General features: G+C 40.8%; 1 protein-coding gene across 1 annotated transcript; it reads right to left on the bottom strand.

The window, feature by feature from the left end:
* Positions 1 to 5462: 5462 nt before the first annotated feature.
* Positions 5463 to 7165, bottom strand: LOC138899903 (uncharacterized). Its single transcript, XM_070186602.1, has 2 exons — positions 7014 to 7165; positions 5463 to 6057 (listed from the first exon to the last, which is right to left on the bottom strand). The coding sequence occupies exons 1-2, from the start codon at positions 7163 to 7165 to the stop codon at positions 5463 to 5465; spliced, it is 747 nt and encodes a 248-aa protein (XP_070042703.1).
* Positions 7166 to 16196: the final 9031 nt, after the last annotated feature.

The following is a 16196-nucleotide window of genomic DNA, read 5'->3' on the forward strand; positions in this document are numbered from 1 at the left end:
ATGAGCGCAGTAAGCTGGCTACCTACAGATTTCTATTGGGAAGGGATCAATAAAGTTATTGTCTGGATGTTGTATCATGGAAGACAAGGTGGCTAGCGCATCCACGAACTCGTTCTGAATTCTAGGAACATGTTTGAACTCTATCTTTGTGAACATCTTGATCAAATCTTGAACACAATGTAGGTATGGCAATATCTTGGTGTTCTTGGTGGCCCATTCTCCGAGTACCTGATGTATTAGCAAATCTGAATCTCCGATTACTAATAAATCTTGAATATTCATGTCGATGGACAATCTGAGTCCCAAAATGCAAGCCTCGTATTCCGCCATATTGTTGGTTCACGGGAACCTTAGCTTGGAGGATACCGGATTATGTTGACCGATTTTTGAAACTAAGACAGCTCCAATGAAACTAAGACAGCTTCGGTAATGTCCTCCCCTATGAAAGACACTTCCTCATGGGGAAAATATGTCTTCAATGGTTTGTATTCTCCGTCCACGTGATTCTCTGCCAGGTGATCGCCCAACGCTTTCCCCTTGACTACCTTCTGAGTCACATAGATGATGTCAAACTAAATTAGTAGTATTTTCCCTTTTGCCAACTAGCCAGTAGGCATAGGTTTTGAAAAATGTACTTTAGAGGATCCATTCTTGATGTGAGGTACGTGGTGTATGCGCAGAAATAATGTCTCAACTTCTGGCTATCTATGTCAGGGCGCAAACTGTTCATTCCAACAGAGATATCAAGCTTCGTAAGGCATGAACTTCTTACTCAGGTAGTATATTGCTTGATCTTTCCTTCTAGTTTCATCATGTTGTCCCAAAATGTAACCAAAGGCTCAATCCAACACGGACGGGTACAATAGCAAAGGTCTCCCGGGTTCAGGTGGGACCAACACATGTAGTTTGGACAAATATTCCTTGATCTTGTCGAAAGCCTTTTGACATTCCTCAATCCAACGTGTTGCAGCATCCTTTCTCAGTATCTTGAAGATCGGTTCACATATTACCGTTGACTGCGCTATGAAACGGCTAATGTAGTTGAGACGGCCCAAGAAACTCATCATGTCCTTCTTGTTTTTTGGTGGTGGCAAATCCTGAATGGCTTTGATCTTTGACCGGTCTAACTTGATGTCACGGCAACTGACGATGAAACCTAGAAACTTCCCTACAGGGACTCCGGAAGCACATTTTGCAGGATTCAACATCAGATTGTACTTTCGTAGCCGATCAAAAAACTTTCTCAGGTCTGATATGTCATCCGAGCTCTTCTTAGACTTGATGATGATGTCATCCACGTACACCTCTATTTCCTTGTGTATCATATCATGAAAGAGAGTTGTCATGGGCCTCATGTAAGTTTCCCCGTCGTTCTTCAAACCAAACGGCATCATCTTGTAGTAGTATATTCCCCACGGTGTGATGAAGGTTGTCTTTTCTGCATCCTCTTCATCAATCTAGATATGGTGGTACCCTGTGAAGTAATCAAAAAAGGATTGGAGTTCATGTTTGGCGTAGTTATCAATCAATATGTATATGTTGGGTAATGAGAAATCATCCTTAGGACTTGCTCTGTTCAAATCTCGATAGTCAACGCACACCTTGACTTTCCCATCTTTCTTTGGTACGGCACAATGTTGGCTAGCCAAGTCGGGTACTCGACCACCCAAAGGACCTTGTCTTTGATTTGCTTGGTAACCTCCTCTTTTATCTTTAAACTCATGTCTGGCTTGAATTTTATGAGTTTTTGCTTTACCGGTGGACACATAGGGTTGGTAGGTAGCTTGTGGGTCACTATGTATGTGCTCAACCCCATCATGTCATCATAGGACTATGCAAAATGTCCTCATATTCCTTTAGAAATTTAGTATATTCTTCCTTCTCTGATGGAGATAGATGAATGCTAATGCGAGTTTCTTTGACTGTTTCTGAATCTCCTAAGTTGACTGCCTCAGTTTCTTCCAGATTGGACTTCGGTTTGTTCTTAAAATCCTCTACTTCCCTGAAAATTTCCTCATGTATTACATCATTTTCCCAATCTTCTGAATCACTCTCATCATGTTGTGTTGTCTCATTACATGTCATCATAGTTGTAGATTCAACGGGATAGGTAATAATTATGTTGAAAAGAATGTAGAAAGATAATAATATAAATAAACGAAAAGTAATGATGCATTAATTAAAACATAAAACTGTCAGACAAATACGACTCGATATCTCAAGTAATTATTTCAAAATAATATACTGAAATGTCTTAAATCCTAGAAAAAACAATTTTAAAAGACATCATGCTAGTTCTGCCAAGGCTACCAAGGTGCTTGGTGAGCCCGGGATGGTGCAGTAGTCCAAGATTGCACTGCAGTCCATATTTTCCTCGTTCAAAAATAGGTTCATTAGGCTAGCTAAGACCTCGTCCTCCTTAGAACCCGAAATCATATCGGTCTGGCGGAATGTCTGGTGTAGCGGTGGTATGGGTTGAGGCAACGGATAGTAGAAGTCATGCCATGGTGGTGACCAATCATTATATTCCTGCACAGTATATTAATACCCGAGGCTAAAGGTTGTGCCATGAGTTCATGGTTGTATAGGTTATGCGATTCCCTGCAGCTTAGCCAAGACCCTTGCCCGGATCATACCCTAACCACAGCAGCATGCTTAGTACCTTGTTTCTCCACCATCGGCTTTTTTCGACTGTAATCACCCGATCAATGCTGTAGAATGTTTCTCCTCCCAATTTCTTTCTATTCTCAATTGCTAGAACGGTCTGGTTGGCATAGATATGATTACTTCAATCCCCATGGATGACTACCTCCTAATGATTCAACTCAAACTTCACGGCCTGATGTAGAGTAAAAGCAACTACCCAACAAGTTATAGGCAACGATGATGTCCAACAATTGGAACTCGACATCGAACCAAGTCGGGCCCATTTTAAGATCCAGGTTAATCTCCCCAATAGTAGCTCTTTGAGATCGATCAAATGCTTTCATATTCATACTTCCCATCCATATCTCCTGTATACCTATACCCAATCTTTTCAGAGCAGTCAAAGGGCATATGTTCAGACTTGAACCCCCATCAATTAAGACCCGAGCAATGAACTTATCTTCATATTGTACAGTGATATGCAATGCTTTGTTATGACTCAGCCCTTCTGGCGGTAGCTCGTCTTCATGAAAAGTGATCTTGTGACTCTCCAGTACCTGTCCCACTATGTTTTTCATCTATCCACTAGTGATACCAGTAGGTACGTAAGCTTCACTCAACACTTTCATCAAGACATTCTTATGTGCATATGAGTTTTGTAACATCGACATGATGGATATTTGAGCGGGAGTTTTGTTTAGGTGATCAATAATAAAGTACTTCCTCGCCTGCACCTTCCTCCAAAGATCATCAGTACCAGTCTCCTCAACATGTCATTTTGGTGTGGTTTCTTTACTTGTTCCTCCAAGGTTTTTTAGTGTGTAGACCCTGCCTATTCATGTCATTCCCTGGGCATCAGCCGTCTCTTCCATCTTGGCTTTTCCTTTCCTTCTTGCTTCTTCTACATAGTCCTATGGAACAATGTCAAATTTGTTCCTCTTCTAGTGGCAGGCTCACCTTGGCGGCCTCTGATCTCTAGTGGCAGCTATACTCATGAAATATTTCTGTTGGTTTCTTCTTGAGGTTCTGGATATAGAAAACATCTGATGCATTTTCTGTGTTGAACCTGAACATGTCCGTAAAGTCGGACGCCATACTTACTTAATTAGGCCACTTCTTTGGATTCTAACTAATGTACCAGGATAAAGCATCCGCAGTGAGACTTCGCATGAACAGCTTTATGCGAATTTGCTCGTTCTTGATGACTCCCACGAGTTTATCATAGTAAGTCCTCAAATGCACCCTGGGATCACCAGTGCCATCAAACATCTCAAATTTAGGAGGTTTGTAACCCTCTGGTAGCTCCACATCTTTTTAGATACACAAATCTTACATAATTCAAAACTATGTAAGAGGCCCTGATAGCCCCTGTGTATTCATGTTATGAGTACGACGGCTCGCTAATACATCATTTTCTCACTTATAGTTATACATTACGAGTTGTGGCCATGTCAGCTCATGATAGCTTATGATACAATATAGTCGTCCAAGTGGGCTTATATATGCTTAGTTATGCCCAGCGATTACGAATTACAGAGTGGTTCACTCGGGCCAGTATGGCACCGGGTGATAGCCATGCCTCACCTAGGTTGGGGTGTAACACATATTTGCATGTACAAGGTTGTAGTTCAGTTTCAAAAGGAAGGTTATGAGTTTTAGACAGCACGGGAGATTTCAGATGTATAAGAGGATTTTAGCAATATCTTATATTGCCTGGGTAGGGTGTATGTGGCAGTAGATACATTGTGTGAGGATCTGTGGATATTTTGCTAGTACTACAGAGATCGCCTGGTTGTTGACGGTTGATGTATAGGTTTTCGCTACATGGCGTGGAAAGCTTATGGGAGTATTTCTCACGAGGTGATTGTGCAAAAGTGACGTATTATTCCTTTTAACAGGAAAGTTAGATATCAGATATGGAGATTCCTAGATTCATGAGGTTTAGGGAATGGATGCTCTCAGAGGCAGACTATTCCTTGGATGCAGACCGTGAAAGTATATTAAGGGTTAGACTGTTGATTGTATATGTTATGGATATGTTATTGTGGACTTTTGGAAGGATATTTACCTGTTTTAGGATGATCGAAATTGATTTGGGGGCCAATTGGTAGGCCTAATGAGAATGTGTTTTCTGCATCGGATCAGGTTTGTTTAACCAGCACATCTTTTGCTGGGGATGTGTCAGCGACTAGAATTGACCTTATTCATGTCCTAATATGTTACATGTTCTACGCTCTTATGTTACGATGGGTTGTGAGACTACTTTACTGGATAACACAATTGTATGTTCCATACTTTTTCAAGTGCGACCGCACTTTTGACAATGTTGAACAGCCACCTCTCTGATGTTGTGCTTTTGCGACCGCAAAATTTTACGAAGTTCCACACTATTGCTCTGCACTGATGGACAAAAATTTTAGAGGACCTTTCATTTGGCACCTAAGATCAACTCTTGCAAGTGTGGTCCGCAGATGAAATATGCGGACGCACAAGAGCCTCTGTGGCAGCTTTTCTTTTCTGCGGTCGCACAAAGAAAAAGTACGGTCTGCATTTCTTGCTTTGGTGACACAACCTTGTCTACCATTTCACATCTAACACTTATCCCTTCAGCACACTTCAAATCAAGTTAGAAACAAGAAATATCATCTAACTAAAAGAGAAAAAAGGAAAAGAACTTGGGTTTCCTCCTAAGAAGCACCTTACTTAACGGCGTGGCACGATGCAATGTTATAGAAACCTCAAGTGAAGTAAATAACCGTCGTCACGTGGCTCTCCCCAAATTTTACAGAGTAGTGCTTCACCTGGTGACCATTGACTCAAAATATTTCATTGTTCTTGTTCTTCAAGTCCAATGTATCGAAAGATGTCACACCAACAATTTCAAACGGACCACTCCACTTTGACTTAAGCTTAACGGGTAACATCCTCAACCTTGAATTGAACAATAACACTAGATCACCGACCTTGAATTCCTTGTTCCAAATATACTTGTCATGAAGATATTTCATCTTTTCTTTGTACAAGGACGAACTCTCATAAGCATGATACTGAAACTCATCCAATTCATTCAAGTGTGTAACCCGCAAATTTGCGGCTACATCCCAATAAAGATTCAATTTCTTCAAGGCCCAGATTGCCTTGTGCTCTAATTCCACCAGAAGATTACAAGCTTTCCCGAACACCAAAGGGTATGAGGACATTCCGATAGATGTTTTGTAAGCCGTCATGTATGCCCATAGAGCATCATCAAGCTTCTTGGACCAATCTGTCCGGTTTGCATTTACCGTGTTGGACAAAATACTCTTTATCTCCCGGTTAGAGACTTCAACTTGATCACTAGCTTGAGGGTGATAGGGAGTTGTCAGTTTGTGAGTAACACCATACTTTCTAAGTAAAGTGTCAAAAGCCTTGCTGCAAAAATGTGACCCCCATTGCTTATGATTGCACGTGGAGTACCAAATCTTGTAAAAATATTCTTCTTCAAGAAAGCTACTACACTTCTAGCCTCACTGTTGGGTAAGGCAATGGCCTCAACCCATTTAGACACATAATCCCCCGCGACCAAAATGTAGGTGTTTTCATAAGAAACTCACAAAAGGGCCTATAAAGTCGATACCCCAAACATAAAAAATATCAGTCTCCAAGATGGTTATAAGAGGAATCTCATGTTTCTTTAAAATTCCACAGGCCCGTTGACATTCATCACATCTTTTCACCAACTCATTTGCATTCTTGTAGAGAGTAGGCCAATGGAAACCACAACTTAGGACTTTAGCTGTCATTCTCGCTCCACCATGATGACTACCATATAGAAAAGAATGACAAGCCCCAAGAATATCACCTTGCTCGTCGTTCGGCACACATCTCCAAATCACCCCATCCGTGCAAATCCGAAAAAGGTATGGCTCATCCCAATAGTAGTCTTGACAATCCCTATTGAGCCTATTTCTTTAGTTTGAAGAGAACTCATCCGGAGTGATACCACTCACAAGAAAAACTTTGTTGACACGTTGCCCCAAAACAGCCGCAACTGCTACATCACTTGCATCACACATGAGCTCGAACGGAAAAATCCAATTTGAAGAGGTAATAATTGGAGTAGTTGTCAACTTGAACTTTAATTGTTCAAAAGATCTCATACAATCATCATTGAAATGGAACATGGCATCCTTCTCAAGGAGCTTGCACAATGGGTTTACCACTTTAGAGAAATCCTTAATAAAGCGATGGTAGAAATCCGCATGGCCCAAGAACCTCCGCACATCCTTCACCGAGGTGGGGGTAAAACCTTAGAAATAACCTCAATCTTCGCCTTGTCAACTTCAATACCATTCTTTGAGATCTTATGGCCAAGGACAATGCCTTACTCAATCATAAAGTGACATTTCTCCCAATTGAGTACCAAATTAGCTTCCTCACATCTTGCCAACACTTTGTCCAAATCTTCAAGAAAATCATCAAAAGAATTCCCGACCACCAAAAAGTCATCCATAAAGACCTCAAAGTAGTCTTCCACCATGTCCGTGAAAATAGCCATCATACACCGTTAAAAAGTCATCAGTGCATTGCACAAACCAAAAGGCATCCATTTGAAAGCAAAGGTACCATATGGACATCTAAAAGTGGTTTTCTCTTGATCTTGCGTAGCAATAAGAATTTAGCTGTAGCCCGAGTACCCATCAAGAAAATAATAGAAAGCACGACCGGTCAATCTATCGAGCATTTGATCATAAATGGAAGAGGAATATGATCATTCCTTGTGACTTTGTTTAGCTGGAGTTGTGATTTGCGCAGTTTGAGGTAATTAACACTTCTAAACTTGGTACTGAGGGTATGAATCCCTGAAATACGTGTTATGTGGTTGGTATTGAAGTGACGCACATGCTAGTGATGGGTGTGTGGGCGTGCACAGTGGTAATTGTGACTCGGTTGATTCCGTGGTACCGTGTAGTTATCAAATCTTGATGCTATTCATGTAATCCCTATGTGTTAGAGTAATTGAGCTGCGATCCATGTTAGAAATCATGTTTAGGCTATATGCTTATTCTATTGGGACCCACTGAGGCCATTTCTGCTATTGAGTTATTTACTTAAATTGCAATTATATACGCAGTCACATTCATCATTTGCATATCATATCTCAGTCTCTGTTGTCATTTATTGTTACATCATGCTATCATTGTTTGGGCTGATTGGCATGAGATTTGTGAGCCCAATAGACTGGAGAGATTGATGACTGAGTTGGGGTCTGAGAGCCATGTTATGAGTGATGTTGTAGATCAAGCTTCACGCCGCAGCAGGCCTTATAGGGTTTATCTATTGTTATAGGATCGGGCTGCACGCCACAGCAGGCCATATTGGCTTTATATTAGCGCTTGGGCAGGATCCGCCCATTCGGAGTCTGACATACCTACAGTGAGTGCAGGTACTGTATAGTGAGGAGTGTGAGACAATGAGATTGAGTACTCTGAGAGTGTGAGTACATGAGTTTTATCACTGTGATGCATTACATGTAACATGCACATTTGATATGTAGACATAGAGACGTAACATTCCTCATACTAGCTATACTTGGCATATTTTATCAGTATTGAGCTTAAATTATTGAACTTGAAAGTATGTCTATATTTCTGTACTGTGTACGAATTGATTATGGAATTTATCTGAGTTATTACTGTCATTTCCCTGTTATATCTGTACTGTTATTATCTGGATTTGGATTGTACCTTTATGAGCCCATCACTGCTTTCAGCCCAAGGTTAGTCTTGTTACTTATTGAGCACATTGGATCAGTTGCACTAATACTACACTCTAGACTTCGTGTGCAGATCCAGGTACATATGGACACGGTGGTTGCTAGACTTGGTGCAGTATCTGCTTGGAGATTGTTGAGGTAGCTGCTATGACGCCCGCAGACCTCGACTCTCCTTCCTTTCAGTTTATTTAGTATTGTTCTATCTTTCAGACAGTTGTATTAGAAATTTAGATTGTGTTGACACTTAGTAGCCCATGTACATGGTGACACCCTTATTTTAGGAGATTTTATAGTTGAGTCGCAGTTATGCTTATCGGTTATTTATGAGATTTTTCACTATTAAACTTATTACATCATGCTTTTAATTTAAAATACGTAGTTATTTTGTGATTGTCAGCTTCCCTAGTACTGTGATAGGCGCCATCACGATATGTTGAGATTTGGGTCGTGACAAGTTGGTATCAGAGGCTAGGTTACTTAGGTCTTACAAGTTATGAGCAGGTTTAGTAGAGTCTTGCGTATTGGTATGGAGACATCTGTACTTATCTTCAAGAGGCTACCGAACCGTAAGAAAATTTCTCTTTCTTGTATTCTTGTCATGCGGATTTGTTGATTCTGGAAACTAAACTTCTATTATTCTCTCACATATGGTAAGGACACGTGCGACCGAATCCGGAGGACGACCACCGGTACCACCAGCTAGGGCTGCGAGAGCCCGAGGCCGCGGTAGAGGTCGAGGTACAGCTCGTGCAGCAGCTAGAGCAGCACCCGTGGAGCCACCAGTAGCTCCATCCAGGAGCAGATACTAGATATGGTTGCTGGTGGGACTAGCTCAGGCACCAGCTATGCTCATTGTGATTCCAGACCTTCGAGAGGCTCTAACCCAGATATTGACTGTATGCACTAGCCTTGCTCATGCGGTTTCAGTTCCGGCCGCACCATCCACTTCTCAGGCAGGGGGAGGTGCTCAAAATCCCTCCGCCCGGACTCCAGAGCAGGTAGTTCAAGGACTCCAGACACCGAGGGTACTACCATCCCAACCAATTGTAGCTGCTCAGGCCCAGGTTGGTCAACCTATGAGTGACGAGGAGCAGAAGAGACTAGAGCAGTTTGGAAGGCTCAGGCCTCCAGAGTTCAATGGGGTTGAGTCAGAGGATGCTCAAGATTTCTTAGATAGGTGCCAGTGGATCCTTCGCACGGAGAGTATTCTAGAGACTAATGGATCTCATTTACTACTTTTCAGCTGTCGGGGGCAGCCTTCACATGGTGGGAGGCCTATGAGTTGAGCAGGCCATCCAGCGCTGCACCGGTTACGTGGCATTAGTTCTCAGTTCTCTTCGTAGAGAAGTTTGTTCCACAGACCCGCAGGGAGGAGTTGCGTAGGCAGTTTGAGCAGCTATGTCAAGAGGGTGTGTCAGTGACCCAATATGAGATGAGATTTTCAGAGTTGGCTCGTCACACAATCTGGTTGGTTCCCACAGAGAGGGAGAGGATTAGAAGGTTCATTGATAGCCTCAACTATGGACTGTGCTTCGTTATGACTCAGGAGATTGCATCATGTGCTAGGTTCGATGAGGTGGTTGATATTACTAGGCATCTATAGAAGGTTCGTAGCCAGGAGCGCGAGGAGAGGGAGGTCAAGAGGCCTCATGGTTCGGGTGGTTTCGGTGGTGTTTCTTCTGGAGGACAGTCCCGCCACAGCAGGGGTCGCCCTTATAGTCCCACTCAGATGGCTCATCCAGTTCATCGTGGTGCATCAGCTAGCCATAGTTCATACAGTGCTCGTCCGGGTCAGTCATCTCTCAGTGCCCTCCCAGCTCATAGTTCATCCCATGCTCCATCAGTTCAGGGTTAGTCTGTACCAGGTCCTTCTAGTAGTTATTCTCGTTCTCAGGGTCAGATTCAGTCTCCACCACCATTGACGGATCAGAGTTGCTTTGAGTGTGTGGAGTTTGGACATGTGAGGAGGTATTGACCCCGTCTCTTCGGAGGTCCTGTTCAGCAGAGGAATCAGGTTATGACTTTTGCACTAGTTACTTCATCACTCGCTCAGCTAGCTCGGGGTGGGGCTCAAGTAGCTAGAGGTCACCTTAGAGGGGGAGGCCGATCAGGTGAAGGTTAAGCTTGATGCTATGCTTTTTCCGCCAGACCAGAGGCCGTTGCTTCAGACGTAGTGATCACAGGTATTGTTTCAGTGAGCCACATGGATTCTTCCATATTATTTGACCTTGGTTCCACTTATTCATATGTATCATCATATTTTGCTCGTTATTTGGATATGTTCCATGAGTCCTTAGTTTCTCATGTTCATGTATCCATGCCGGTGGACGATTCTATTGTTGTGGATGTTGCACCTTATTTTGCACAAGCCAAAACAATGTACAACTTATAGTACTCTACAAGGTTAATTATTGTTTAGAGTTGCTACCTAGTATTTAAGGTATACTAGGACACCTATACTACGCTACGTAATATACACTTCAACTATGATCTGCGAAATCATTGAGATTCTAGATAAGGATTCAAGTTATCTCGAGGGGAAGGTGTTAGGCATCCCTCAAGATCCACAAAATATTGTTCCTGTGGATCAAATAAGGGAGGGGAAGATTCAAAAGAATGATTAATTTGATATATACAAAAAAATGGTAAAGTAGCTTGAATGAGAAGTGATTGAAAAAGAATGTCACATGGTCAGTATATACAAAATGAGGATGAAGTATGTGAGAATTGTACTTTTATAAATTGACAAAATGCAGAACAAATATGTAGTAACAAGTGGAACATTTTGTAAATTAACTAGATGAATTGTAGTTAAAGAATGCACTTGGAAGTATTTGATTTATAACCAAAGGGTAAGGTATTTTGAGTGATAGTCTAAATGTGAGAAAAAAAAAAGAAAAAAAAAGGAAAACTCACTTAAAGTGATTGGTCAAATGGGGGGAAAGAATTATTTTTAAATATTTTTTTATGTAATGAATATGGTAAGAAAGAAATTAATCTAATATTTTACAAAAAAAAATACGTTAAAGAAAGTATAATTAATTGTGACAAGAGAATAATAAAATATTTATATTTATGTGCACATGTAGTAGAAAATGGATGAACAAAATGTATGAAATAGTTTAGATTTGTTTTTTTGAAAATTGGTGCACAAGACACAAAGAGAAGAATTTGGTATTTATAAAGAATAGGTTATGTAAGAAAGGAACAATATACAATTTGACTAAAGTATAAAATTAATAAAAAGGATAATTAACAATTCAAGACAAGATTAAAGGATGCACGGACACTATATCTTGCACTTTAATTTAATGAATAGGATATGAAAGAATTTCATTTAATATGAATGAACAAGTAAAAGAAGTTGTTAAAGGAATGAGAGTATAAGATAATGTGCAGTGATACGTGGAATATTTACAAATTGACTAAATAAATATTAATTAAAGATACACTTTGAAAGCAATTTAATTTATATGCAAAGATTAACCATTTAAGGAGAAAGTTAAATGTAAAAATAGAAATATACTCCACATGATTAGCAACAGATGGAAAAGAATAATCTTTAAACAACCTTAGTATATAACGATTAAAATGAAAGAACTAATCTTGATGATTAAAGAATGAATGTAGTATAAGAAAAATGTGTCAAAAACGTTTATGACATAGAAAACTATTGTATCAATATGAAGAAGTATTTGCGCTAAAAAAAGTGAGTCATCATTCAATAAGTAACTAAAGACCATTTTTGAGTCATGGTCTTGGAACACAATTATGTGGACCAAACCCGAATGACTACAAGGACAAAGTTTCGCAAAAAATAGTATGATAGTCCAATTACAATTCGCTACTTAAGATATGTCAATTAAAGAACAATTTACATATAAAGTGATTCAAAAAGGTGCTCATACAATTGTAAGACAAAGACAAAATTATTTTATTTTATTTTTTGAAAGATGACCTGTTTTCATTTTTATGTATGTCTAATTTAACTAGTTGGATGTATATCAATCACAAATCACATTATGAAGGTATTCAACAACCTAGCATACATGCACAAATTTTATGAACTCGCGTAACATACAATATTAGGAAATAAAGGAATCATTAATTATATACAACTTCCTAAGTGCTTAGCAAATAGATAATATTAAAGCAAGCAAGAAAACACATCTATCGACTACTTCACTATACTTTACCTTTTGGGTACATCCATGAACGGGAAGTACGAAGCGGGGAGCTTAACGGGGATTTGTCTTTTCATATTCGGGTGTCGTCTTCCGAAAGTAACTCCGTGTGATAGTACCTCACAAGACAAGAGAAGTAAAATTGTTAGTAAAATAATGTGTAAGAGTCAAACTAATAGAGTGACATGTTTTTGAAATGGTTTTTGTTTAAAAATATATACGGGTGAAATTGAGCTCATGGTGCATCCTAGCCTCCGACAAAATATGCCAGGCTCGAGACATGGCAACAAGGGACCAAAATCGAGCCAAAGTCCCATCGGACCAAAACCCTGGGGCATAACGCCTGCCTTCGAGAATATCGAGGCCATGGTCGATCCTAGCCTCGAACGACTTCGAAAAACATTGTCAGACAACCAGCATAGCTAACAGAAGATCGAAATATTCGTGACCGACCGAATATTACGGTGGGGATCTCGACACTTATCGATAAGAAACGGACCATCAATGAATCCGAAGATTTTTACCTTTTATAGAGTAGTATCTAAAATAGGACTCCCCTATTATATCAAAGGGGTCTGATAATTCATGAAAGACATTGTAACACGCACTCAAAAGAAATTATATTATTATTTTCTTTGTCTCCAGCTCTTGTTCTTTTTCATCTATACTGGTCTTGGTGAGCTCGATTCGAGAGTGGCTATTTCATCAATGCTGAAACTATCCAACTCATGTGGTTTGAATTTATTTTGTCTCTATTTATTCAATAGCAACTAATTTATCGCTTTGTATCAAATTAATCTGCGTATCCTTAAAACCACTTACAAATTTATTTGTTATCCGATTTTGAAGGTAAACAAAAAATATTTTTTTTGGTTGAAAATTTATTCTTGAAAATGATTTGAAAGGTTTTTTTTTTTTTAAAGATTGTTTTTAAAAAATGTTTTTGGAAAAGGTTTTTGGAAAATTATTTAAAAGATAATATAGAAGGGTCAGATATGTGTAATATCCGTCTAGACATGAGAACGAGAAATGCATTGGTCGTGACTAAGGTAGCTAATAGTGTCGCCTTTCGAAGGTCGATTGGTTCGTCTCGTTCTCGTCTTTTCCTATTCCAATATTTATCGTCATCGCCTTGTTATTATAGGGCTCGGACCGGAGGGTCATTCGGGGCGTCATGGCCTTAAAATTTATTCTCTTCAGTGTAGTGTGTTTGAAAAATCAGTATCATATCGGTTCATCATCGACGATGTCCAACGGTGTAGTATTAACACATTAAATATGCAATCAGTGAATGAGAAGATTTTTACCTTTTATAGAGTTGTACCTAAAATAGGACTCCCCTACTATATAAAGGGGGTCTGATAATTTATGAAAGACATTGTAACATGCACTCAAAAGCAATTATATTATTATTTTCTTTGTCTCCAGCTCTTGTTCTTTTTCATCTATACCGGTCTTGGTGAGCTCTGTTCGAGAGTGGCTATTTCATCAAGGCTAAAACTATCCAACTCATGTGATTTGAATTTATTTTCTCTATGTTTATTCAATAGCAACTTAATATATCGCTTTGTATCAAATTAATATGCGTATCCTTAAAACTACTTACAAATTTAATTGTTATCCGATTTTGAGGGTAAACAGTTTGGCGTCCACCGTGGTTCTAAGTATAATAGCGGCAATTTGATACAAATCCCTGTAACATACCCTATTTTACACTTGTTCTTTGAAGTGTCTTTGATTCCAGGTTAAAAATCAAAATGTCAAACCCCCAATCTACCCCTCTAAACATGGGCGTCGAGTCCAGCCACCATGATAAGAACAACAATGTAGCACCCGGTAACGAGGTGCCCGCAGTTGACCTCGGCGGAGTTCCGGTCGTGGACCTTATCAACGCCAGTTCATATATGGCCATCAACACAAATTTGCCTACCGATCCTGAGAACAGCGTGCGCAGGGAAGTCCGATCGATTGTCTAGAATATGCACAGTGGTGAAAATGATGGGATCAATTTGCGGGTAATATTCAAAATGTTACAGGCTCAACAGGCAGCGATAGCTCAGTTACAGAACCAAAGCCGAGCGTCGAGCAGGGTTGAGCCCAAGCCATCCCGGAAAGTCACCCGCAGAAATAAACTGATCACATAGAGGCAGAATGAAAATGAATTGGGGACCAACCCCGAGATCATAAAGTTGCTCGAGGAATTGTCAAAACGGATAGAATCATGGGGAGAAGAAAATTGAAGCCAATGACAAAAAGGTGGAAACCTACAACTCCAGGGTCGACCAAATCCCAGGAGTACCTCCGATATTGAAGGGCCTGGATTCCAAGAAGTTTGTTCAAAAACCTTTTCCTCCAAACGCAGCCCCGAAGCCTATCCCAAAGAAGTTCCGCATGCCGGAGATTCCTAAGTACAACGGAATGACCGACCCAAATGAGCATGTGACTTCCTACACATGTGCCATCAAAGAGAACGGCTTGGAGGATGATGAGATCGAGTCTGTCCTGCTGAAAATATTCGGGGAAACTCTGTCCAAAGGAGCTATGATATGGTATCACAACTTACCTCCTAATTTTATTGACTCATTTTCTATGCTTGCAGATTCCTTCATAAAAGCACATGTCAGGGCTATCAAGGTCGAGACCAGGAAGTCATACGTTTTTAAAGTGAAGTAGAGGGATAATGAGATGCTCAGGGAATTCGTATCCCAATTTCAAATGGAACGGATGGACCTGCCTCCGGCCGCGGATGATTGGGCCTTTCAAGCCTTCACCTAGGGGCTCAATGCTCAAAGCTCGTTGGCTTCACAGCAGTTGAAACAAAACCTGGTGGAGTACCCGACTGTCACTTGGGCCGACGTGCATAATCAGTATCAATCAAAATTCAGGGTCGAAGACTATCAACTCGCAGCCCTTTTCGGGTCTGTTTACCCTGTCAGAGTCGTCAACAGAGTCAGGAGAAACGTTGATCGTGAACCAAGGTCAAACAGGGATCGATATCATCTATACAATGGAGACCGAAGAGGTAGCGGATATGGGCGAAACCCCATGAAAAGTGAAAAAAAGAGTGATCGGGGTCAAAGCAATCAGGGTCTCGTGAGCAAAAATAGTTTCGACAGGCCCATCGGGCATAAGGAGGCGCTAAGGCTATCGGAGTACAACTTTAATGTCGATGCCGCAACCATCGCATTCGCCATTGGGCGCATCAAAGACACCAAATGGCCTCGACCTCTTCAGTCTGATCTAGTCCAATGGGATCCTAACCTGATGTGCAAATATCATGGCACTCACGGCCACAGAACAGAAGGTTGCCGACAATTAAGAGAGGAGGTAGCTCGGCTATTCAACAACAGACACCTCCGAGAGTTCCTGAGTGATCGAGCCAAAAAGCCAACTTTAGGGATTCTAGTAAACAGATCGAGCAGGAGGAACCTCAGCACGTCATTAACATGATCATCGGTGGGGTAGACGTTCCCCAGGGGCCGATGTTGAAGTGCACCAAAGTATCCATCACAAGGGAAAAACGGACTCGGGATTATGTGCCGGAGGCAACCTTGTCATTTAATGACGAACACGCTGAGGGGATCGTGCAGCCCCACAATGATGCACTGGTA

Source organism: Nicotiana tomentosiformis, chromosome 10 (assembly GCF_000390325.3).
Source record: "Nicotiana tomentosiformis chromosome 10, ASM39032v3, whole genome shotgun sequence".
Taxonomy (NCBI): Eukaryota; Viridiplantae; Streptophyta; class Magnoliopsida; order Solanales; family Solanaceae; genus Nicotiana; species Nicotiana tomentosiformis.

Bases quoted from the DNA above. Each gene is read 5' to 3' on its own strand.
- LOC138899903 (XM_070186602.1), bottom strand. From the start codon at position 7,165: ATGGTGGAAGACTACTTTGAGGTCTTTATGGATGACTTTTTGGTGGTC. The intron at 6,058-7,013 runs GTAAGGCATTGT...ACATTTTTGCAG, and splicing joins AAATGTCACTTTATGATTGA to CAAGGCTTTTGACACTTTAC.